Source organism: Stigmatopora argus, chromosome 14 (assembly GCF_051989625.1).
Source record: "Stigmatopora argus isolate UIUO_Sarg chromosome 14, RoL_Sarg_1.0, whole genome shotgun sequence".
In the NCBI taxonomy this organism is placed as follows: domain Eukaryota; kingdom Metazoa; phylum Chordata; class Actinopteri; order Syngnathiformes; family Syngnathidae; genus Stigmatopora; species Stigmatopora argus.
Window position 1 is genome coordinate 10433987 of NC_135400.1, and position 27468 is coordinate 10461454.

Below are 27468 nucleotides of genomic sequence, written 5' to 3' on the forward strand. Positions count from 1 at the left end.
TGGAGGGGAGGGGTTCCTGGTGGCGTTCGCCAGTCGGCCTTCGGCCGACTGTCGACGCCATACAGTCGTCAATTGCTGGTCACCAGTCAGCCTTCGACACCATGTGCGCCACCGGGACGTGAACCCTCGACTCCCACATGGCAGGCAGGTGACTTACCCTCTACACCACGAGGCGGCCCGCCTATACATGGTCATAGGATGCTTTTATTGAAGGAAAGACTTAGTCTTTTTTAATGGCAAAATGGTTCATCCACCAGTCTGTTGCAAGTCAACGGTCACCGGGATTCGAACCACACCTGCCCGCATCGCAGTCAGGTGAGCAAACCTCTACACCACACAGTAGACACACTTTACTTTTGACATTATTGGAAAGTCTTGACTACACATGGCTGTTTCTATTTAAGGGAAAAATGATTCCCAACCGGGATTCGAACCCTGCTTGCCCACACAGCAGGCATGTGAACAAACCTCTACACCATGCAGTGATCACACTTTACAATGTCATTATTGGAAAGTCTTGACTACACATATATAGAAATAACTTAGGGAAAATGATTCCTAACCGGGATTCGAACCACACCTGCCCGCATCGCAGTCAGGTGAGCAAACCTCTACACCACACAGTAGACACACTTTACTTTTGACATTATTGGAAAGTCTTGACTACACATATATAGAAATAACTTAGGGAAAATGATTCCTAACCGGGATTCGAACCACACCTGCCCGCATCGCAGTCAGGTGAGCGAACCTCTGCACCACACAGTAGCCACACTTTACTTTGTCATTATTGGAAAGTCTTGACTACACATGGCTGTTTCTATTTAAGGGAAAAATGATTCCCAACCGGGATTCGAACCCTGCTTGCCCACACAGCAGGCATGTGAACAAACCTCTACACCATGCAGTGATCACACTTTACAATGTCATTATTGGAAAGTCTTGACTACACATATATAGAAATAACTTAGGGAAAATGATTCCTAACCGGGATTCGAACCACACCTGCCCGCATCGCAGTCAGGTGAGCAAACCTCTACACCACACAGTAGACACACTTTACTTCTGACATTATTGGAAAGTCTTGACTACACATATATAGAAATAACTTAGGGAAAATGATTCCTAACCGGGATTCGAACCACACCTGCCCGCATCGCAGTCAGGTGAGCAAACCTCTACACCACACAGTAGACACACTTTACTTCTGACATTATTGGAAAGTCTTGACTACACATATATAGAAATAACTTGGGGAAAATGATTCCTAACCGGGATTCGAACCACACCTGCCCGCATCGCAGTCAGGTGAGCGAACCTCTGCACCACACAGTAGCCACACTTTACTTTGTCATTATTGGAAAGTCTTGACTACACATGGCTGTTTCTATTTAAGGGAAAAATGATTTCCAACCGGGATTCGAACCCTGCTTGCCCACACAGCAGGCATGTGAACAAACCTCTACACCATGCAGTGGTCACACTTTACAATGTCATTATTGGAAAGTCTTGACTACACATATATAGAAATAACTTAGGGAAAATGATTCCTAACCGGGATTCGAACCACACCTGCCCGCATCGCAGTAAGGTGAGCAAACCTCTACACCACACAGTAGCCACACTTTACTTCTGACATTATTGCAAAGTCTTGACTACACATATATAGAAATAACTTAAGGAAAATGCCAGGATTTGAACCAAACCTGCCCGCATCGCAGTCAGGTGAGCGAACCTCTACACCACACAGTAGCCACACTTTACTTTGTCATTATTGGAAAGTCTTGACTACACATGGCTGTTTCTATTTAAGGGAAAAATGATTCCCAACCGGGATTCAAACCACACCTGCCCGCATCGCAGTCAGGTGAGCAAACCTCTACACCACACAGTAGACACACTTTACTTTTGACATTATTGGAAAGTCTTGACTACACATATATAGAAATAACTTAGGGAAAATGATTCCTAACCGGGATTCGAACCACAGCTGCCCGCATCGCAGTCATGTGAGCAAACCTCTACACCACACAGTAGCCACACTTTACTTCTGACATTATTGGAAAGTCTTGACTACACATATATACAAATAACTTAAGGAAAATGCCGGGAATTGAACCACACCTGCCCGCATCGCAGTCAGGTGAGCAAACCTCTCCACCACACAGTGGCCACACTTTACTTTGTCATTATTGGAAAGTCTTGACTACACATGGCTGTTTCTATTTAAGGGAAAAATGCTTTCCAACTGGGATTTGAACCACAACTCCCTGCATGGCAGTCCGGTGAACAAACCTCTGCACCATGAAGTGACCACACTTTACTTGGTGATTATTGGAAAGTCTTGACTACAAATGGCTGTTTCTATTTAAGGGCAAAATGATTCCCAACTGGGATTTGAACCACAACTCCCTGCATGGCAGTTAATTGAACAAACCTCTGCACCATGAAGTCACCACACTTTACTTGGTGATTATTGGAAAGTCTTGACTACACATGGCTGTTTCTATTTAAGGGGAAAATGATTGCCAACTGGGATTTGAACCACAACTCCCTGCATGGCAGTTAATTGAACAAACCTCTGCACCATGAAGTCACCACACTTTACTTGGTGATTATTGGAAAGTCTTGACTAGACATGGCTGTTTCTATTTAAGGGAAAAATAATTCCCATTTGGGATTTGAACCACAACTACCTGCATGGCAGTCAAGTGAACAAACCTCTGCACCATGAAGTCACCACACTTTGCTTGGTGATATTGGAAAGTCTTGACTACACATGGCTGTTTCTATTTAAGGGAAAAATGATTCCTAACTGATATTTGAACCACAACTGCCTGCATGGAAGGCAGGTGAGCAAACCTCTGCACCATGAAGTGACCACACTTGACATGGTGATTATTGGAAAGTCTTGACTACACATGGCTGTTTCTATTTAAGGGCAAAATGATGCCCAACTGAGATTCAAACCACAACTCTCTGATTGGCAGTCAGGTGAACAAACCTCTGCACCAGGAAGTCACCACACTTAACTTGGTGATTATTGGAAAGTCTTGACTACACATGGCTGTTTCTATTTAAGGGAAAAATGATGCCCAACTGGGATATGAACCACAAATGCCTGCATGGAAGGCAGGTGAACAAACCTCTGCACCAGGAAGTCACCACACTTTACTTGGTGATTACTGGAAAGTCTTGACTACAAATGGCTGTTTCTATTTCAGGGCAAAATGATGCCCAACTGGGATTCGAACCACAACGCTCTGATTGGCAGTCAGGTGAACAAACCTCTGCACCAGGAAGTCACCACACTTTACTTGGTGATTATTGGAAAGTCTTGACTACAAATGGCTGTTTCTATTTAAGGGCAAAAAGATGCCCAACTGGGATTCAAACCACAACTCTCTGATTGGCAGTCAGGTGAACAAACCTCTGCACCATGAAGTGACTACACTTTACTTGGTGATTATTGGAAAGTATTGACTACAAATGGCTGTTTCTATTTAAGGGCAAAATGATTCCCGACTGGGATTTGAACCACAACTCCCTGCATGGCAGTCAGGTGAACAAACCTCTGCACCATGAAGTCACCACACTTTACTTGGTGATTATTGGAAAGTCTTGACTACAAATGGCTGTTTCTATTTAAGGGCAAAATGATTCCCAGCTGGGATTCGAACCACAAGTCCCTGCATGGCAGTCAGGTGAACAAACCTCTGCACCATGAAGTCAGCACACATTAATAGGTGATTATTGGAAAGTCTTGACTATAAATGGCTGTTTCTATTTAAGGGCAAAATGATGCCCAACTGGTATTTGAACCAGAACTCCCTGCATGACAGTCAGATGAACAAACCTCTGCACCATGAAGTGACCACACTTTACTTGGTGATTATTGGAAAGTCTTGACTACAAATGGCTGTTTCTATTTAAGGGCAAAATGATTCCCAACTGGGATTTGAACCACAACTCCCTGCATGGCAGTTAATTGAACAAACCTCTGCACCATGAAGTCACCACACTTTACTTGGTGATTATTGGAAAGTCTTGACGAGACATGGCTGTTTCTATTTAAGGGAAAAATAATTCCCATTTGGGATTTGAACCACAACTCTCTGATTGGCAGTCAGGTGAACAAACCTCTGCACCAGGAAGTCCCCACACTTTACTTGGTGATTACTGGAAAGTCTTGACTACAAATGGCTGTTTCTATTTAAGGGCAAAATGATGCCCAACTGGGATTCGAACCACAACTCTCTGATTGGCAGTCAGGTGAACAAACCTCTGCACCAGGAAGTCACCATACTTTACTTGGTGATTATTGGAAAGTCTTGACTACAAATGGCTGTTTCTATTTAAGGGCAAAATGATGCCCAACTGAGATTCGAACCACAACTCTCTGATTGGCAGTCAGGTGAACAAACCTCTGCACCAGGAAGTCACCACACTTACTTGGTGATTATTGGAAAGTCTTGACTACAAATGACTGTTTCTATTTAAGGGCAAAATGATGCCCAACTGGGATTCGAACCACAACTCTCTGATTGGCAGTCAAGTGAACAAACCTCTGCACCAGGAAGTCACCACACTTTACTTGGTGATTACTGGAAAGTCTTGACTACAAATGGCTGTTTCTATTTAAGGGCAAAATGATGCCCAACTGGGAGTCGAACCACAACTCTCTGATTGGCAGTCAGGTGAACAAACCTCTGCACCAGGAAGTCACCATACTTTAATTGGTGATTATTGGAAAGTCTTGACTACAAATGGCTATTTCTATTTAAGGGCAAAATGATGCCCAACTGAGATTCGAACCACAACTCTCTGATTGGCAGTCAGGTGAACAAACCTCTGCACCAGGAAGTCACCACACTTTACTTGGTGATTACTGGAAAGTCTTGACTACAAATGGCTGTTTCTATTTAAGGGCAAAATGATGCCCAACTGGGATTCGAACCACAACTCTCTGATTGGCAGTCAAGTGAACAAACCTCTGCACCAGGAAGTCACCACACTTTACTTGGTGATTACTGGAAAGTCTTGACTACAAATGGCTGTTTCTATTTAAGGGCAAAATGATGCCCCACTGGGATTCGAACCACAACTCTCTGATTGGCAGTCAAGTGAACAAACCTCTGCACCAGGAAGTCACCACACTTTACTTGGTGATTATTGGAAAGTCTTGACTACATATGGCTGTTTCTATTTAAGGGGAAAATGATTGCCAACTGGGATTTGAACCACAACTCCCTGCATGGCAGTTAATTGAACAAACCTCTGCACCATGAAGTCACCACACTTTACTTGGTGATTATTGGAAAGTCTTGACTAGACATGGCTGTTTCTATTTAAGGGAAAAATAATTCCCATTTGGGATTTGAACCACAACTACCTGCATGGCAGTCAAGTGAACAAACCTCTGCACCATGAAGTCACCACACTTTGCTTGGTGATATTGGAAAGTCTTGACTACACATGGCTGTTTCTATTTAAGGGAAAAATGATTCTTAACTGATATTTGAACCACAACTGCCTGCATGGAAGGCAGGTGAGCAAACCTCTGCACCATGAAGTGACCACACTTGACATGGTGATTATTGGAAAGTCTTGACTACACATGGCTGTTTCTATTTAAGGGCAAAATGATGCCCAACTGAGATTCGAACCACAACTCTCTGATTGGCAGTCAGGTGAACAAACCTCTGCACCAGGAAGTCACCACACTTAACTTGGTGATTATTGGAAAGTCTTGACTACACATGGCTGTTTCTATTTAAGGGAAAAATGATGCCCAACTGGGATATGAACCACAAATGCCTGCATGGAAGGCAGGTGAACAAACCTCTGCAACAGGAAGTCACCACACTTTACTTGGTGATTACTGGAAAGTCTTGACTACAAATGGCTGTTTCTATTTCAGGGCAAAATGATGCCCAACTGGGATTCGAACCACAACGCTCTGATTGGCAGTCAGGTGAACAAACCTCTGCACCAGGAAGTCACCACACTTTACTTGGTGATTATTGGAAAGTCTTGACTACAAATGGCTGTTTCTATTTAAGGGCAAAAAGATGCCCAACTGGGATTCAAACCACAACTCTCTGATTGGCAGTCAGGTGAACAAACCTCTGCACCATGAAGTGACTACACTTTACTTGGTGATTATTGGAAAGTCTTGACTACACATGTCTGTTTCTATTTAAGGGAAAAATGATGCCCAACTGGGATATGAACCACAAATGCCTGCATGGAAGGCAGGTGAGCAAACCTCTACACCACAGAGTGGCCACACTTTACTTGGTGATTATTGGAAAGTCTTGACTACAAATGGCTGTTTCTATTTAAGGGCAAAATGATGCCCAACTGGGATTTGAACCACAACTCTCTGATTGGCAGTCAGGTGAACAAACCACTGCACTATGAAGTCACCACAGTTTACTTGGTGATTATTGGAAAGTCTTGACTACAAATGGCTGTTTCTATTTAAGGGCAAAATGATGCCCAACTGAGTTTTGAACCACAACTCTCTGATTGGCACTCAGGTAAACAAACCTCTGCACCATGAAGCGAATACACTTTACTTGGTGATTATTGGAAAGTCTTGACTACACATGGCTGCTTCTATTTAAGGGAAAAATAATTCCCAACTGGGATTTGAACCAAAACTCCCTACATGGCAGTCAAGTTAACAAACCTTTGCGCCATGAAGTCACCACACTTTACTTGGTGATATTGGAAAGTCTTGACTACACATGGCGGTTTCTATTTAAGGGAAAAATGATTCCTAACTGATATTTGAACCACAACTGCCTGCATGGAAGGCAGGTGAGCAAACCTCTGCACCATGAAGTGACCACACTTGACATGGTGATTATTGGAAAGTCTTGACTACACATGGCTGTTTCTATTTAAGGGAAAAATTATTCCCAACCACAACTGCCCACATGGCAGGCAGGTGAGCAAACCTCTACACCAGGTCTCTCAAAACGATTCCGCCAAGGGCCGCAGTGGGTCCTGGTTTTTGTTCCAACCGATCCAGTGCCGACATTTTAACCAATCAGGTGTCTTCTAAAATAAGTAGCACCTGGCTGCAATCAACTGATTAACTGATTACACTTGCAAAAGGTATCCTCTTATTGAGTTGGAATGAAAACCTGCACCCACTGCGGCCCTTTGAGGACCGGTTTGAGACCACTGCTCTACACCTTGAATTGGTCACACTTAACAATGTCCTTATTTGTCTTGACTACACATATATAGAAATAATCAAGGGAAAATGATACCCAATTGGGATTTGAACCAGACCTGCCCACATGGCAGTCAGGTGAGGGAACCACTACACCATGAAGTGGTCACACATTACCTTGACATTATTAGAAAGCCTTGACTACACACAGTTGTTTCTAGGGGAAGAAAATGAATCCACATTGGGATTTGAACACTACCTGCCCACACAAAAGTCAGTTGAACAACATCCTGGTGGTAGCCGTGGCAGGATTGAAGATGAATGAACCTTTTTCTACAAAAAATCACCAAGTTTCTGAGAGACAACCATGTGTGGTCAAGGCTTTCCAAAAATCACCATTAATAGTAGGGCTCCCTTGTGGTGTAGAGGTTCACTCGCCTGACTTTAGTGTGGGCAGGTGGCTTTTGAGTCCCGATGGGTTGGCTGTTAGGCTCCAGCAACCCACACAACTTTTTCCAGGTTGTGCAATATTAAGGTGGATAAACCATTTTCTATCCAAAAAAGACTAAGACATTTTTCCCTTAAATAGAGATGACTGTGTGTAGTCAAGGCTTTCCAGAAATGGCAAAGTTAAGTTTGGCTACTTTATGGTGTAGAGGTTTGTTATTCTGACTTTAGTGTGGGCAGGTGGAGTTCAAATCCCAATGTGGATTCATTTTCTTCCCCTAGAAACAACTGTGTGTAGTCAAGGCTTTCTAATAATGTCAAGGTAGAGTGTTGCCACTTCATGGTGTAGAGGTTTGTTCCCCTGACTGCCATGCGGGCAGGTGTGGTTCAAATCCCGGCTGGGAATCATTTTCCCTAAGCTATTTCTACATATGTGTAGTCAACAATTTCCAATAATGACAAAGTACAGTGTGGCCAGTGCATGGTGTAGAGGTTCACTCACCTGACTGCCATGCGGGCAGGTGTGGTTCAAATCCCGGTTGGGAATAATTTTTCCCTTAAATAGAAACAGCCATGTGTAGTCAAGACTTTCCAATAATCACTAAAGAAAGTGTGATGACTTCATGGTGTAGAGGTTTGCTCACCTGCCTGCCATGTGGGCAGTTGTGGTTCAAATCCCAGTTGGGAATTATTTTTCCCTTAGATAGAAACAGCCATGTGTAGTCAAGACTTTCCAATAATCACCATGTCAAGTGTGGTCACTTCATGGTGCAGAGGTTTGCTCACCTGCCTGCCATGCAGGCAGTTGTGGTTTGAACATAGTAAGGTACAAGTAAAGTGTGGTGACTTCATGGTGCAGAGGTTTGTTCACTTGACTGCCATGCAGGGAGTTGTGGTTCAAATCCCAGTTGGGAATCATTTTTCCCTTAAATAGAAACAGCCATGTGTAGTCAAGATTTTCCAATAATGACAAAGTAAAGTGTGGCCACTTCATGGAAAGTGTGGCCACTTCATGGTGTAGAGGTTCGCTCACCTGACTGCCGTGTGGGCAAGTGGGGTTCGAAACCTGGTGGCCGTTGACTTGCGACAGACTGATAGATGAACAGTTTTGCCATTAAAAAAGACTAAGTCTTTCCTTCAATAAAAGCATCCCATGACCATGGATAGGCTGGCCGCCTTGTGGTGTAGAGGGTTAATCACCTGCCTGCCATGTGGGAGGCGAGGGTTACCGTCCCATTGGCGCACATGGTGTCAAAGGCTGACTGTTGACCAGCAACCAACGACTGTATGGTGTCGCCAGTCAGCCGTGGCGAATACCACCAGCATCCCCGAACCCATCTGTCAGCAACTGTCTTCGGCTGACAGGAAAAATTGTTTTGCTGAAAAAAATGTTTATTTTAATGAAAAAAAAGGTATTCCATATACGGAACTACATAGTGTAGTGATCAGTCAAACAACAGGAGGATTCAAACCCCACTTGCCCACATGGCAGTCAGGTGAACAAACCTCTACACCATTAAGTATCCATACTTTACTTTGTCATTATTTAAAAGTCTTGACTACCAAGACACCAACATTCTAGGTGACCAAGATGTTGGCCGGCCAGCTGATCACAGGGCAAATTTCACACAAGAGCGACTGGGATTTGAACCCATGCACACCAGCATTAAGAGGTTGTGACACATGTGTGTGTGTGCAACATACTAACCACCAGGCCATGGAAACACAACAGAACTAATGTATATTGTCGATCTCACTGATTCTCACAGGCTAAGTGAGCACTAGAGTGCTCACTCTAGTAGTTGAGCTAATTCCCCTCCATAATATAAGAGATTACAGCAGGTGGTACTGCCAGGCAGGGATTTGAACCCAAGACACCAGATCTGTGAAGCTGACACTAACTACTGAGCTAATTTGCCTTGAGCTTACTTATAGCCCCTGGTATTGCCAGGTAGTCTCCCATCCAAGTACTAACCAGGGCCAAACCTGCTTAGCTTCCAAAATGAGTAATGTTTTCAGGGTAGTATGCCATAAGCCCAACTCGGACATGAGCTCCAATATTTGGAGTAGCACCTATAATTTTAGCAAAAGTAAACTTTGACCTGTTTAGTGTACATTTTTCATTGAGTTTGACCCACAAATACAGGGTGTTCCAAAATGTTTGACCCCATTTCGTAGGCCAATAATTTTGAGACAGCACAGACAGTGGAGCAGGTTGGTGAAGACTTCTGGCCCTCGGAAGTGTAAAAAGAGCAACTGTGGAAACCCACACACATTCCAGCTCTTTTCTCTTAATTTTTGGTGCCAAGTCCTAATTTGTTTTGTAGTTGGTGCCTTCTTTGCAAATTTTGTAAAGAAGGCACGCTGCACTGTCTTTGGTGGCTGCAATGCCTTTTCTTTTTAAGTGAACGGCATTTCTTAACCTGAAAAGATAGAAATGCCAAACGTTACACACAAAAACCTGAAACGTTTCTACACAAGCTGTGAAAATTTGAGATCATTCCAACAAAAATTGTCAAAATGATTGGCCTACAAAATGGGGTCAAACATTTTGGAACACCCTGTACAAAAACTCTTGTTAGGGCAATGCTCACTGCTGCCTCCAAAGGAAGGAGTAGGTACTATTGTAAATTTCCATTTTTTCCTCCTGTTTGTAATTACTTCACTCATAAACCCCAAGTTGGGTTTTAATCGAAATCATCTGCAAGTTTTGCAATCAAGCCAGCCAGCGAAATTGAACCGCCTGCGAGTCGATACGTAATATATAAACTCTTAATTGGAACAAGTCTGATGTTGTTGTTTATCACCGCCAGTCAATAAGTGAAACATATATTTCTCCCTAGGGAGCATTTTTATGCATGCTGTCGTAAACAAACACACATTATACGCAACAATAAAATATGTCATTTAAACGTCATTGGGCCAGTTTAGGATTTCAGGATTAACTTGTCAGTGTTGACTTTTTCACAAAGCGCCTCGAATGCAAAAGTCGGCATGAGACGCAAGCTGGAATAATGGATAAAAGATATTTCAACTCCAGGTGAACCTGGGGACTTTCATTCTTTCCATCATCTTCCATACCACCCATCATCAAAAGGGTCGCAGGGTTGCTGGAGCCTAACCCACCTGTCGTCAGGCAAAAGGAAGACTACACCATAGACTAGTCGCCAGTCAGTCGTAGGGCACACAGAGAGACAAACGACCATCCTGCCTGCACCGAAGTCAGGCGAGTGAACCTCTACAGAACGAGGCGACTGAATTGACGTTACATGGCCCTTAGCCTTGTGATTTTTCTTGCCAATAAATTGAATTGAATTGAAACCGAAATGATTCGGAACAAGCCCACCACATCCGCGAAGTAAATCATATGCAACTCCAGGTCATGCTATTTATGCTAAAATAAAACTAACATTAACATTTTTGTATTTTTTGATGAAAGATGGAGGATGGAGGCCACCTGATGGAGCTGTGGTTATACCACCTGACTTTGCTGCAGGCAGTCTGGGTTTGATTCCTACTCACTGGCAGTGTGAGTAGTTGTCTCTCTCTCTCTGTGTGCCCTACGACTGACTGGCGACCAGTCTAGGGTGTGGTCTGCCTTTCGCCAGAAGACAGTTGGGTTAGGCTCCAGCAACCCCCGCGACTCTTTCAAGGATTGACGGTATGGAAGAGAAATTGTCTTGAAAGAATACTTACAGATATATCTTTTGTTGTTTTATAATAAAAATGCTGGAAGAAAGGAAAATAAATTCATTCATTCATTTGCTGAAACGTTTTATCCTCAGTAGGATCACGGGGGGTGCTGGAGCCTATCCCAGCTGACTACGGGCCAGAGGCAGGGGACACCCTGAATCGGTGGCCAACTCACACTCATCCTTAGGGGCAATTTACAGTGTCCAATCAGCCTACCATGCATGTTTTTTTGGAAGGTGGGAAGAAACCTGAGTACCTGGAGAAAACTCACGCAGGAGAACATGCAAACTTCACAGAGGCAGACCAACCTGGATATGAACCCAGGACCCTGAGGCCGAGCCGCCGGTAAATAAATTCCTAATTAAAAAAAAACAAAAAGAGAAGAAACCTTTTTTTCTTTTAAATAAAAAAAGTTATTAATGAGCTCTAAGGAATTGGGGCAACTTTCACGTGAGAAATGTCTTCAAACGATTAATGGAAACAAAATATTCGCCAACTTTCTGATCCTGGATTAGTTATTTACTATGAATGGACTGCAGCCCTAGTTAGCAAAAAAAATGGCAATAAGAGATCGAATCCATTTGGAGTAGGACCCTGTCTCAACTAAAATGGCCGTTCCCAAACAGCCTAGCCAAGTCAAATTGCGCCGGTCAGCTCACCTGTATGGCGTTCTCCTGCAGGTTGAGGTATCTGGTGTTGACGGAGATGCTGTCGGGTACGTCGTCCAGGCTCTGACGGGTGCAGATGACGCGGCTGGCCTGGTTGGAGCAGCTGCAGCGGTCCGGACACGAGGACGACGAGGTGGAGGACGAGGCGCCGCCCGCCGTCGACAGGAAGTACAGCAGCGCAAAGAGGAAGGGGGAAGGAGGGCCGGGAAGGCAGGTCAGCGTGGCGATGCGCATGGCCACTGGGTCATGACCCGGCGCTGCGATGCGAAGGTGTGGCCCCCGTGTCCGGAAAAGCCTGGAGGGATACCGAAGCTGCTCCTTAATCCCGCATGGCGCCTCTGCTGCCTTGGCGCCGCTGCCGAACCTTGCACTTCTTCTCTCCTTTGCCGTGGGAACATAGAGCGATGCAGAGAAGCAGATGTTATCCCCTTTCTGCCTGACACTCGTTTAGGGAGGACTCAAAGCCGGGAATCACTGAGGAAGAGGCAAAGACAAGAAAAAGACATTTTATTCGGGAGGTTCTCATTTCCAATCACAGAAAAAGGACACGTGCCGTCTACTAAACAGGAAGACAGCCATTTTAGGAGAATGAATTCGGATCTATGGAAGAACTAGACCCATCACACCAGTGGGCAAACGGTTCAATGCGCGGAAATGGACAGCGAGTAACCATTTTTTTTAAGGCTAAACTTTTTACACACTGTCACCCATACTGTAATGTTAGAAATATTTGACGCAGATAAGCAGATGTTATTCCCATTGTTCCTGATGCTTGTTTTGGGAACAAAAAGCCCGGGAGTCACTAAGGAGGAACAACAAAGATGAAAAGACGAATGAGAATACTAAGAGAGTCTATCAAAGCCTTCTCCTTCAACACAATACACAATGCAGACGTTTACAGCTTATCATAGACAAAGATCTTTGGGAAGGAAGGATTGTATCAAAGAGTCTTAATTGTTGATGGCATCATCTCCACTGAGACTCAACGAGCAGGAAGTCGGACTGGTTTGACTGTAAGGAGGAGGCTGGATGGACTCCAAGTCCATCTGCCATGGAAATTGGAAATAATGGAACCAAACTGAAAATAATTGGAGATCTGAATTAAACTGCAGCACAATGTCAACCCTGTTGAATGGAATTAAACTGCACCCAACCAAACAGAACTGAAGAGGACAACATTTAAACCGAACTAAACTGAATGGGAATAGCCTGAACCACTTAAATGGAGACATTTGTAAACAGCATACCTGTCAATTTATAGGTTTTTCTTGTTTTTTATACGTTTTTTTTAATCATTTCAAATTGTGTACATTGTATAACAACTTTTGTAAGTTTTTTTAAAAAGTATGTTTTTGGGAAACTGATCTCGTCTTTCCCATTTAATCTGGATCGACTCGGTCACTGGTGGCAGACGAAACCGTCATCGACGATTGCTAATGTTGTCATGCTTTGAGCATAACATGCGCGTCAGTCTCTACTGCCGTCTTCACTATATAAATATAGCGCGTCAGCAAGCAATGTACCCAGACGGTCAAGATGGCAGCAACATACAGCGACATCTACATAATCTTGAATTTAGTGCATACAAAAGGCACCCTGTCCACTTTAGGAAAAAAATTACATTTTTAAGTTCACCCTATGTGGGTAAATATGTGCCACGTTGCATTTGTACGGTTTATTAGCACTTAATAAGGGGAATTGCAATCATTAATAAGGGAGAAATTGGCTGAGGTTGGCAGGTATGAAACAGGGTTTACAAAAGCAGGCTGAACTGGATCAAGCCTAGCTAACTTAAAATGGAATTGAAGACAACTCTATCCAATGAATGACAACCAAACTTGACTTCAGAAAAACTGAACACTCCATTAAACTCAACAGAACTGAAACGAATTAATAAACTGTACTCAGGAATTGAATTGAATCTAAATACAGCATTCAGTCATTGCCACCTTCCCATTCCAAATGGATTGGACATCTAGGGCCGTCAACAGCACTAAAACAAGACCATTCACTGTGGATTTAAATGAAGTGGAGGTCTAATCATGCCACTTTGAAACTATCAGGTAAAGAAGAAGCGAGGGATTATCAGTCTGATGGATGGAGAAAAAGAGGAATTATCAACAGAGTAATGGATGAACACTGAGCAGCTGCAGAGGAGGAAGACCAAGTGGGGCTGGAAGGATGATGAGGGATAATAAAGAGATGGTAAAAATAGAGAGAGATTAAAAAGAGAAAGAGACCAAGAATTATGAATATTAATAGAAGGGGGGCAAGGAGAAATTTAGAGATGCTTGACAAGCGAAGACACGTCTAAAGGAGCGTTTATTCATTTTTTCCAAACGTTAAGATCATTCGTCTAAGTTTTTAAAAAAATGTTAATTTCTTAACTGCCATAAAACCGTGCAACACTATCTTATTCTATCAAAGATAATTAAAAAAAAATCCCTGGACCACTCAAACACTCAAGGAAGAGACCACAAAAATAATAATTTGGAATGTCATAATCTGTTAAGAACAGGTATTCAAACACAAATTTAAGGTGTAGTTTGCCTTTCGCTCAAAATCGGGTCTGGCACCCTGAACAATTAAGCAGTATTGAAAATTAACAAATGAAATTTGACAAAATTGCAAGGCGGAATTTTCTATATCAAGGTCTGTAAATAATAGCACAAATTAAAACTTAAAACCAACATGTCAGGGATTCTATTCCTACTACCATCAGCTGCCATTGACGGCAAAAGACGCCCATTCGCATTGAAACAACGCCAACCATCCCAGGTCAAATGGATCTGATGCGTAGAGTTGTCAATGTCAGTAAACAAATGAATAACCCCAGTGTCCTGTATCGTCACATATCGATGCTGTTGCTGCACTGTGTTTAAGCATTTGTCGATTTGTTGTTTCTGACAGCTTTTTCCCAGTGGTAGACTTGTTAAAATCAACCGGCTGCTTTTTTTTCCCATTAAGCATCAACAACAACAACCAAGAATATAGTATATACATTTATTTTCAAGACAGGGATTAACCAAAGCCCCTGTGGTGTCCAGTTTCTGCCGCGTAGACGGCGAAGTGACCTGGCACTTTGATGAGACATTAACCCTCTTCCATGTCACACATTAACCCTTTGACACACACATACACACACACACACACAAGTGCACGCACAAGCACGCATGCACAGAACGCGGCTTCCTCTCCCGATTTTGCTCAGTCTCGCTCTGCATTCAAATGTTCGGTAACAGTTACCATGGTAACCCTATTCAGCCTCCATCCAGCTGTATCCCACTGCCACCCCACCGCCAGCCCCCGCTCATTAGCAGCCCAAATACAGGCTTGTAAAAACCACACGGCTCGACGCCGCCACAAACGACGACGGCGTCGGACGATCGCGCAGCAAGTTAAGTGGACGTGAACAAGAACAGATTGGGGTCCGGTATGGGAAGGTTGGGATTGATATAATTCAAGTGCCAGCATTCCGCTTATTCAGTTTTGGAAATGTAGTTATAGTTTCAAAAATAGAGTTAAGAGTGAAAATGACAAAAATGAATTCTGAAAGACACGTTAAAAAAAAGAAAATTATTATTTTTGTCTGACTGATGTGCTATTTGAGCAATTTACACATTTTTAAGATATTTGAGATAACAATATACATGAAAATGGACAGAGAAGCCATAAAACAAGTTTTTCTATTACAATCTCTTAATCAAATTCCTTATATTTAGCAGCTGATCTCTATACCAAAAATCTGAATTCGTCTGCCTACAAAAAACACAAAAAAGCTCAAATGCAAAACTCAAAGTGAAAGTTTCTGAGGTGACAGTTCATTAATAAATGATTTAAAAAATATATACACCCTAAAAAACATCCATTGCCTCCAGAGGGCATCATATTTCATTCTGAGACTGCCTATGGTTTCATTGGATCATTTCACATTAAGTTTTGTAAATTTCTAAAGGAAAAAAAAGATTTTTTTTAGCCTCTTCTTGAAGTTAAAGTGTCTAAGGTTTGTGTACATTTTTCTTCCAATCAGGTGAAGCCCAAGATTATGTATATGTAGATTATGTATTTATTTTGTCTGTCTATATGTTTGTGTTCAAGACAACCCAAAAAATAATAGAGTTTATCATTAGTATTATCAGAAAAGGAATTTCACGATAACAGATTAGAATTTTTTTTTTAGAATTTAATTTTAACGCACACTGTCTCCATAAGGCGGCATATCCCACCCATAGATGCCCACTCCAAACATGGCAGCCAAAAAGCTTGACATGCAGTAGCATCCAGAAAATGCATGAATCAGTCAATTTGATGTTTGTCTGTTGTGAGCCAGAAAATGTCGGCACTTCACTTCCCGTTATTCCCAACACGCCCACTGGCCTAAAGACATTTTGCTCAGTAGCATTTTTTTTTTCTCGGTGAAATATTCCAGACGTGGCGCACATGTTTTAGTGCGTTTTGCGTGCGGGCCATAATGAATGCTGACATATTTCACATCTTTGGATGCATGACAAGCATTTCTAATCGCTCACCAGTTAAATGTTTCATGTGCGACGTAGCGGCCGGAGAAGGTTAAACACTGTCGGCACGTGTTTGATCTCGGCCAGGAATTTGTCCCGGCCTGAGGATTTGACTTTGCAAATAGTCATAAACGCTTGCATCACAAATACAGTTCATTATATTCTACTTTTAGCCAATTGTATGGCATAAAAAAATGAGTTGATTTGGAAGAAAAATATCGCAATTCAACTGAATATCATTGGAATGTAATGGGAGTGAATCGAATCGTATTGGGTCACAAATGGAATGCATATATTGTCACTGTTATCACACCATAATAAACATATTGTATCCTAAAATCACATTAAAATTGGAGTGAAGCAAATTGCTTGTAATTGAGTGAATTGGTCAAAATGGTAGGAAATCGTATCATATCTCATATTAATGAGGTCAGTATTAATTCAAATGATATTTACTAGTTCTAGAGCTGGTTTCATAGTCAATTGATTGTATCAAGATACTGATGGGCTTAAAATGTATATTGGGGATTTCTGTTACTTCATGAAAGCAATTGAGCTTTAATTTTAAAAAGTGAAGGTTATCATCCTTTTTATTTATTTATTTTTCAAACTTGTATTCCTTTGAACACACATTTCCAGTTTAAGTCGAAACTAATTTGAGAGTAGATGCTGAAAAATCTAAAATAGATATTACTTGGCCTTCAAAGTAACTTTTGGTAGCCCTTATTTATGAATAGTGCATGTCAAAAATTAGATGAATCATTATGAATAGTGCACGTCAAATATTAGATGAATCATGGCATGGCATCAAAATCTGAGTTTGTATTCTGCGTTATTATATATTTGATCACAATTGAAGCAAAGTGAATCATATGATGGATCAAAGTATAAAAAATATCCAGTATTATTTATTCCCATTATCTGTTCTCCAGTTAGAAAAAGACAAAAATCTATCCTAAAATTAGGTTAATTTTAAGTACATATTAACAATTTCCCATTTTTTTTCTGGCAACCAGAGCTGTAATTTTTCTAATAAATTTTCCTTTTCCTTGACAAAACTCCGCCTGGTTACGCGCACGTCTTTTTTTTTTTCTACTTCCTCGGCGTGTCCAGTCGAGTGTGAACGAAGACCCAAATCCGTCATCCGCGCTCGGATAAAGCGGGAATACCTGGATGATCCCCCCCGGGAGCCGACACGCGGCGAGGCGCTTCGCCCCGGCGGAGCTGATCGAAAAGATTAGACAGAAATGACTTCCCGGCAACCCATTGGACGCACGTGGGCCCGGACAAAAGCACGCCGGAAAAGGTGAACGCATTTGGAAACGACACATCAGCGGTCGTAATCTGCCACGTATTAAAAGTCTCCATTAGGGACCAGTTGAGAGCTACTTCTAGCGTGTGCATGTGCGGTGGATCAATAGCGCTATTGATTAAAGCGGCGTGATGGAATCCATCATGTCAGAGCCAGTGCACTGCTAAACACATTTTAATAAAAGCTTAAATGGATAGAACGGATGAATTCAATCAGCGACTGGCGGCCGGGCAACAATGCGCCACCTAAGATGACATCACGCCGTATATCGTGACATATTGCCCTATATCGGGGAACATAAAATGCCCAAAACCAACAGGAAGTAAACAGGAAATGTCTGGAGAAAAATCAACCAATGAACAGCCTAAGAATTCCCTCCAAAGAAATAGGAAATTATTCAAAATTTGTAGAAAGGCACCTTGTAAGTACCGTATTTTCACGACTATAAGGCGCACTTAAATTTTTTCCAAAATAGACAGGGCGCCTTATAATCCAGTGTGCTTTATATATGGAAAAAAAATCAAATTTGTCATTCATTGAGGGTGCGCCTTATAATGCGGTGCGCCTTATAGTCGTGAAAATACAGTACTCAAAAATGACAGGGAAGTGATGTCAAATTAACTCATTGACTACCATTGATAAGAAGACATGTCCAATTCACTTAAACTGGCTGTGGATGCTCATCTTTCAGTCGTTGACGGCGTTAGACGTCCAATTCATTTTGACTGGGAGGGACGAATGAATGTAGCGGCATTAAATGCCGACAAGTTAACTTTTTGGGCCAAAAAATAAAAATCATGGAATTGCAACACTACTGGAGTGAATCAAAAAGTATTTTAATTGCCGTAAATGGAGAGAAACACATCCGCATGGGAGTGAATCTATTTCCATCATCATTGGAATGAACCGAATCATACTAGAGTGATTCCTAATGCAGTTTTAAGGAACTGAAATTTGGCATTTCATTTCAATTGAATCCAGTCACAATGTTTTTATATTACGTCGTCATTAGAGACAAACATAGGGTAATTCCAGTGAATTAAATCGTCTTCTGAAACACCCCCATAATTGGAGTGAATCACATTCACAGTAGAGAGAAAAGCAATGTCATCCAAGTGAATTCAATCTCATTTTCCCTGGAGTTAGAGAAACACGCACGTAATTTTGCACCCAAATCTTAGTCCAATCACCTGATTTTTACTTTTTTGTATTGTTGTTTGGTAAAATTTGAACAAAATGATCCCTACAGGTTTAGTGCCGATGTACAAGTGAAACATTATAAAATACAGGGTGTTCCAAAATGTTTGACCCCATTTTGTAGACCAATAATTTTGACAATTCTTGTTGGAATGACCTCAAATTTTCACAGCTTGTGTAGAAACATTTCAAGTTTTTGTGAGTAATCGGGCCTTTTCAGGGTAGTATGCCGTAAGCCCAACTAGGACATGAGATCCGATAATTTGAGTAGCACCTATAATTTAAGCAAAAGCAAACTTTGACCTGTTTAGTGCACATTTTTCATTGAGTTTGGCCCACAAATACAGGGTATTCCAAAATGGTTGACCCCATTTGGTAGACCATTAAAGCTTTCCTCCATAGTTGAAATTTTTGGTGCCAAGTCCTAATTTGTTTTGTAGTTGGTCCCTTCTTTGGAAAATTGCTTTGGTGACTGAGTCCGAGCATACTCTAACACGCAAAATTCATTTTCTTTTGAAGTGAACAGCATTTCTTAACCTGAAAAGATAGAAATGCCAAACGTTACAAACAGAAATTTGAAACGTCTCTACACAAGCTGTGAAAATTTGAGGTCATTCCAACAAAAATTGTCCAAATGATTGGCCTACGAAATGGGGTCAAACATTTTGGAACACCCTGTACTATATAGAAATGATTTTCTTTTTACATTGGTTAAGCACCTCAAAACAAGCAATTGAATATTCTGTTTTAACACAATGAACATTCAATAAATATGTATATAGTTTGGAAATTATACTAATTCTCAGACATTGAACTGCCAATAAATCAATTTTGCACTGCTCAAGTAAAATTAAGGGCTTAACTCCGATTGTAATTTTAAATGAAGCAATATAGTCTAAAAACAAACGCTTTCACTCAATTCCTTTTTTCTAAAATAATGTGATCGGGCCCAATTTTTGATTATGTGATTAAACCGCACAAATTTACTTAGTCAGATTGTAGTTTAAATGAACCCAATTGTAATTAAAGACACCGTAAAGCACTTTATACTCAAAAGAATCATAGAAGGAATGAGAATCGGAATTCTATCATTTGGTACTTGAGAAAAATCGGGTGACAATAGACGGAACGATTTGACACACGATTTGAGTCATGAATAGCACATCCGATTGCGTCATCGCGGAATAGGATCAAATCAGATCTTATTTACCAAAACTGGAGCAAACTCAGCCATCAGTCCACATATTGTGACATGTTGTGACATAAAGCCATATATGATGACCGATTGAGCAGAACCACGGTCGCTCAAGTCCGATTCTGTCTGGCTGTCGCCCTCGGGGGAGGGCCAGAAAGCATCCCCCCTGCCTCACGCGACCCCTTTGACCTCACAGTAAATGATCCTTTTTCAGTGCCTTTATAGGCGCTAGAAGTCAAATCCATTTGGACTGGGAAGTCTGACAGCAATCAGTCGGTCGCCGTATCGCAGCTCACGACAGTCGGGGGTGCTTATAAACATTTCAAACCTTTGACTATAACCGCTAGGCAGAATTGACTTTGACCGGGGGGGATTTTGAAATATGAAAAAGGGGAAACACAGACGCCCTGATTTAAGGAGGAAACAAGAACAGCACACAAAAAGACATTAATAAGACATACTGGTATGACAAGTGCGCCGTAAAACAAAAAAAATCTATATAATTAACAATATACTGTGGTTTTCAGATTTTACAGATCTTAGGAAAACGTAAAAAATGTATACTATGATCATACGTAACCAGATTGGACGATCTACAAACAGGAATTAGTGTCAAAATATCCAGTGGTCATGCAAGTCATTTTAAAATATTAAAAAATTAACAGTTAAAATGTTCTTTTGTTAATTGTAGAAAACTGTACTGTCAAAATTTCCATTTTTAAAAAATCCTTACAACCTCAGCTGCCACTATTATGCTACAAATGTTTTTTTTTTAAATCAATTTGCTTTTAGTGAATCTAAAAAAAGTCCTAATAGGATAATGTCAAGAAAAACAGGAAGCCCACCCACATCGACTAAAGCCGAATGCATTTATTTGGGGGAAATTACAAAGTCTTAAACGTGACGTTAAGGCTCCTTGGCAGTCACGAGGGACCTTATTAACATATTCCGCAACTCCGAACCCCGCTGGGCCAAAACATCAATACCATTTACGCAAAAGCGCACCAAACACACACGTGCTTTGGTATCTTTCTCTAGCGTGTGTGTTTGAAGTGTACGCCGTAAAGATGTGCAGTACTCTTTGTTGTTTTTCACATGAAATATTCAAAAGTTGCTGAAAAGAAGCACATGAGCCTCCGGGTGTTCACGTACCCAAAAAAAAAAACCCACAAAATAAAAATGTAAAAACAGTAACCGCCTCAAAGTCAAAGTCCACGTCAAGGTCGAACACAAAGGCGCTTAAATACGACTTCATTACTGTCGGGATGAGACGGAAATGAGATGGCGAAGAAAGAAGCAGAACGCAGAAAATGTGTGCCTGATAAAGGGGAAGCGGGACATACACATAACGTAACTGCCTCATAAATATTCAGACAGTGAATAGAAACCATCTCGGGCATTAAAATTAAAGACACACAGCCGTAGGGTTTGGGGGAGCTTATACAAGTGAAAAGCATTTTTTAACCCTAAAGTTCCACTTTGATGGATTTTCACACGCCAATTAAGAGTCACGCAGATCCATGACTATGGATATTGAACCAAAAATATTATTTATGTAACCTAACCGTCAGCTTTCTTAAAACCTGTTTTGGTCCTCATGATTAATATGGAACAACTATATTTAACTGCAGTTTAAAAAAAAACTGAACAACCAAAAACACGTCATGTGTGACTTGGTTGAGGAAAATAGTGAGAATAAAACAAAATTCAAATTTGGAGTGTTCAACCAGCCTATTATGCATATATTTTCGGAGTACCTGGGGAAAAACCCTGCAGGCACGAGGAGAACATGCAAAATCCTCACAGGAAGGGCGGAATCCTTGATCATAGAACTGTACGGCAGAACCCCACGCCCATCGTGCTGGCCCACTTTTGTACCAAATGCTTACCTGTCAACGTATACATTTTCCCATATTCAATACATTTTTGGATCATTTAAAATGGCGTACGCTGCATTACAACTTTTACGGGATTTTTTAAGTGCATTTTTTTTGTAAAACCAATCTCATTTTATCCATTTCGGCTCTAATCCAGGTCGTCGACTGCTAATATTGTCATGCTTTAAGCATGATATGCCCATACGCATTCCCCTTTCACAGTCCAATTTTCACTATACAGACGCTCCCCTACTTACGAACGAGTTAGGTTCCGAGCGATTGTTCATAAGTTGAATTTGTTTGTAAGTTGATTCAGTGCTATATTTTGTATTATAATTTATGTTTAAGGCCTATATAAGTATATTGAAGGTTTATATAAGTGCATTTGTATGTTTAAGGCTTGTATAAGTAACACGCATTGGTTTGTACTGAAATTTTTTTTTAATAAAATGGAGAGAATATGTACAGTACTGTATAGAGAGAGAGAGAGAGATTTATGTATAAATAAAGCGTCTGTATAAATATAGTGCGTCAGCAAGCAATGTACCCAGACAGTCAAGTTATCAGCGTCATACAGCGACATCTACAGAATCTTGAATTTAGTGCATACTGATTGAGCACCCAGTCCACTTTGGAGAAAATTTTAGACTTTTAAGTGCGCCCTATGGGAGTAAATATATATTTTTTTTAATTGCTTAATAAGGGGAATTGCGATCATTAATAAGGGACTCAATTGGCTGAGGTTGCCAGATATACAAATGTTAATACACATGATACAAAACATGAATGTGTTTACACGCCTATTTCTTTTTCAAACACCAAAATTAGTCACTCAAAAAAGTTGCCAAAAAGTAAAAAATGCAAAACACCCAATATGAGACTTCATATTTTCAGACAATGGGGAAATCTGAGACAAAATAACCACATGACAAAGACGGCTAAATTCAAGGTTCAGCTCCAATCTGTACTGGTGAGAATTTTGACCGGTACCTGCTAATGAGTTACCTCTTGAGGCAAACCCAAATTTTAGCATTTTAGCAAATGCAAACACGGCGCTGGTGTCGTCTGAGGAGTTGAGAAACAAAGTGAGAGGAACGGTCCTAAGAGTCTATAAGCACATCACAGCAATCGGCGGCCGTCTTCACTGTGACAGCATTGCCCAGATTGGCTTTTATCCGGCGACCCGGCTGCCCCACCGAGACACGAGCGCATCCCGCTCGCTCGCTCGCTCGCTCGCCCTGATTTCTGCGCTTTTTCCGTCATCCGTAATCTCGGCTGCCGCCCGTACTGCACACTGGCACAAACACACACAGTTTCACGCGGCAAATTTAGGGCAAGTGTTACTTGACTTGCATCCTAATGCAGCAGCGAGAAGTCTCCCCCAAGTCTTGCACACTCCCGTCAACTATGCTTGAAGAAGGCAGCTTGGAAGGGGAAATCGAATATAGGACTAACGATCGGACACATCGACAACTGAATTTGGGCCTTTTGCATGCGCAGTACATAAGAAAAGAAAACTTTAAGGGCCAGACAGGCATGAGTTGCCTTCAATCAAAAGGAGAGAGATATGAGACAAACTCCTGCCACGGGCAGAGGGGGGCTATTTAAGCAAAGCTATGACACACAGTTGTGAGTCAGTACCTTTCACACAATACATGACTTTTAAGGGCAGAGAGGAAACGTTTCTTCAGAAGCCATAAAATATTCAAGTTGACTTTCGGCATTTCACACAGTGGAACAACACAGGGAATAAGACAACAATGATTGACAGTGCGAAAGGAGCTGGCTGACGATAGCTACGGAAGTTGGTAGATCTCACTTCACCATAGGAATAGTTTTCACAGAATGGAAGGGCTGAATGGGAGCTAATAGTCACTGTCAGCCCTCTCAGTCCAAATGGATTGGACGTCTAACGCCACCAATGGCGCTCAAAGATAAGCAATAACAGCAAATCCTCACAGGTTTAAATACATTGAGGGGCAATGACACAAGGATAAGCAGTGTTGAAAATGAATGAACGTCTCAAATATATCAAATACAGGAGTAGCTCTACTTACGAAATTGTTTCCAGAAGTGGTTTTGTCACTTTTTTGTGCAAGTATGACAAATTTTACATGTAAAAGCCCTAATTCGTCTCACGATTTTATTACTACCCCCTAAAAACTTTGAAAATTATATAAAAGTATACCAATATCATATGAAGTAGGTATGCTAAAAAGCGAAAAATGAAATATTTTATTTATCAAGCCATTAAAGTCACCAGGAAATTCAAAGACAAGTGGCAGCTGAGTAAACTTAGGAACACTCAAAAACAACAACTTAAAATTATGTTACGCACGTTTAGAAAAACTCAAGAAAGAACTCCATGTCGAACGATGATCGAAGGCAGATGATAATTAAAAAAAAAATTGGATACAGAAAGTGTATTTACGTTTCAAGGGATGTTTGAGTTTCGTTACTCAAGAAAGAACTCCATGACGAACGACGATCGAAGGCAGATGATAATTTAAAAGAAAATGGATGCAGAAAGTGTATTTACGTTTCAAGGGATGTTTGAGTTTGGTGACTTGAATTGTTTTTGTATCTTGGAACAAAAGGTTTCCCATCGGGGCTTTTCGTAACCTGAATATTTTGTATGTAGAGGTACCATTCACTCTACAATAATGTGCCCTATATATGGTTAATCTGACTGCACTATGACTTTCGGCCTATAAAGTCCAGCCCGAATGGTAGCCAATGCTGACATTTTACTCTGACATTAATCAAAACCACACACATATGCAAACAGGTGACTGAGCAAATGCCCCCACCCCCCGACCACCCGAAGGGTACCCCATTTGACCCACCACAGCCCTATTAAGACAGTATTCCTTCATAAGCCCTCATCTATCTACTCCTTGTTCTTCAACAAGGAGAAGGGAGCTGTCAGGAGAGGTAACGGAAAGGGGGGGGGGAGGGTTGAAGGTGGGGAGAGGGGGTTCTGACTGACTCACACTCTTAACCCGGCGCACATGCGGCAGCAGCCCCGCAAGGTGCCTGCGCAATTTCCTGCTCTCATCACAGCGGAGAGGGGCCGGGAAACTGATTATCTGCGCAAACAAGTGCCATTAATGGGGGACGGCAAAAGAGGCGAGGGAGGGGGCTCAAGGTGAGACCACCATCACTACATTCTGAGAGGTGGGGGGGTGAAGCTGTTGAATTCAGAGTAGGCAAAACAGGCACAAATACTCGGCAACAAACACACTTTCTCACAAACGTACATTGCCTGCGCCACACTGTCTCACTCTGACACACACACAAGCACACACAATTTCCCCCAGACCCATACACCAACAAGTACGCGTGCGCGCAAACACACACACACTCAGCCAGGATGCAAAGACCCCCACGCACTGGCTCTGTCTCAGGCTCTCACACTACATCCTCAGAACCCCCCCCCCACACACACACACGCATGCATGCACTTTGTTTCCTTGATTTCCAAGAGAGTAAAGGATGAAGATAACAGTATGTGTGTCATGTCATCCTCTAAAAGATGGCCCAGTGTCAAGAAAATGAGCGACTCACCTTGTCGGGAGATGATGAGGATGAAGATGCGGAGGACGCCGGCCAGAAAAGACGCATCCTGCACCGAGCGCTCTCACGGCAACGGCGGCGACGACGTGCTCCTCTGCAGAGTGGTCGCCGAATGGGAGGACGTCTTCCTCTACCTCCCTCCTCCCTCCGTCTCTCTCTCTCTCTCTCCACCTTCCTCTCCAATCTCTCGCTCTCTCTCCACCGATGAGGACGGCGCCGATTCCCGATGGCACGTGAGCTCCCAAATGCCTTGGTGGAAAGACAGGAGGTTATTAGGAAGAATGAGGATTCTGGAGTCGGACGGCCGCGTGTGTTGGATTCCCACGCACGCGTTCTGCGGGTTGCGTCACGTCGGCTAGTGGAGCGGTCGCCGTGGCAACGCCCACGCGCAGTGGGTACCACGTAAACATTCAGACACTTTATACAGTTGCACGCAAAATGTTTGGGAAATCTTTGGTTTTTTTACATTAATGTTGCAGGGAATCCATTTCTTTTGGACTTCAAATCCAACCAACGTTTGTGGCGCTTTTAGCAACAATTATGCTTCTATTTTACAAAAACTGGGTAGAATCGAGAAATTTCTAGACTCCATGCTTCAATTTCTTTACATCTGTGTTAAATGAAGGACACACAGCAACTGCTATTCCGAGCCAAGACCATTAACTCAAAAGCCTTAGTAATTGTGAAGAGCCCTTCAAAGAATTTAACACCAAATCAAAGGCAAATTTTAATGCCCAATCTTGAAATTAAAAAAATAAAAACATGCATGCAATTCAATGTCATTTTAACATGTTATCAAAATGAGTATACATCCCAAATAGCAAAAACAAAAGTCAGTTGAACACTTACGACGTGGACGCGAAAGACGACTGCTTAAAGTACAAATATTCAAAACAAATTACTAACTTTTTAGACATCTGTTAATGGGGAGAATATTTAAATACAAGAAAAAGCCCCACACATATACACAAACCACAGGTGCATCAATGACATCATAAAAAATCCCCCAAAATCCAGAAGACTTGTTTTTCCAATTGATGAAACAAGATTCTTTCCTCTACGACACACACAACCACTTCTGGGAAACAGCGCTTTTAGAACATATTTTTAAAAAAATGACACTACAGAAACCAAATCAATAAAAAGTGATGCCGTTTGCACAAAAAAAACCAGTTTGCCATCTGCCAAACATTCCAATACTGTACTGCGCTGCAACAGTGCGAGCCACCTGTTGGAACACGTGAGCACTGCCGCATGCGCCCCGGGCGCACTTAATGAGCTCGACGTAATTGCTGATTATGAGGGACCCTCAGCCCTCCTGCGCCGTCTACAGTGATGGTCCGATACCTCACACACAGCAGCGGCTCATTTAGTGGCTCCATCAGCGTGGCTGCGATTAAATTTCAAGTCACACAACAGTGCAGTGGAGATCCTTCCCCTCCCCTGCCCTCCCCTCGCCGTTCCCCCACCCAACCCTCTGCCTTTCTTTCACACACGCCGTCCCCTCCCTACCTCACTGCCTGTATTATGGTCATTCCGGATGTCACCCTCCTCACTTGTCACTCTACCTCCCACCCCGATCCGAAAGCCCACCCTCTACGCCTCATTATTTAAATAAGCCCCCCCTCCTTCACCCACATCCCATCCTGTTCCTGTTTGTGCTGCAGAGCCTTTAACGCAGAAGGTTGCACATCGCATGAGATGGGATAAAGATGGCCACCGGCGATAGGTCGGAAGCGCTTGGGGTGGCATAACAGAGGGTAGGCACCCTTGGCTTTTACGCAGAGGAAAAGGGAGGGG

General features: G+C 42.2%; 1 protein-coding gene across 1 annotated transcript in view; it reads right to left on the minus strand.

Moving 5' to 3' along the window:
• Positions 1-25809, minus strand: part of lrrc4ba (leucine rich repeat containing 4Ba) — a 30081-nt gene extending 4272 nt beyond the window's left edge. Inside the window, exons 1-2 of the mRNA XM_077618118.1 lie at positions 25660-25809; positions 11986-12468 (exon numbers count right to left, since the gene is read on the minus strand). Of these exons, the coding sequence (XP_077474244.1) occupies positions 11986-12228 (243 nt within the window). The 5' untranslated portion in view covers positions 12229-12468; positions 25660-25809. The remainder of the gene's footprint in view (positions 1-11985; positions 12469-25659) is intronic.
• Positions 25810-27468: the final 1659 nt, after the last annotated feature.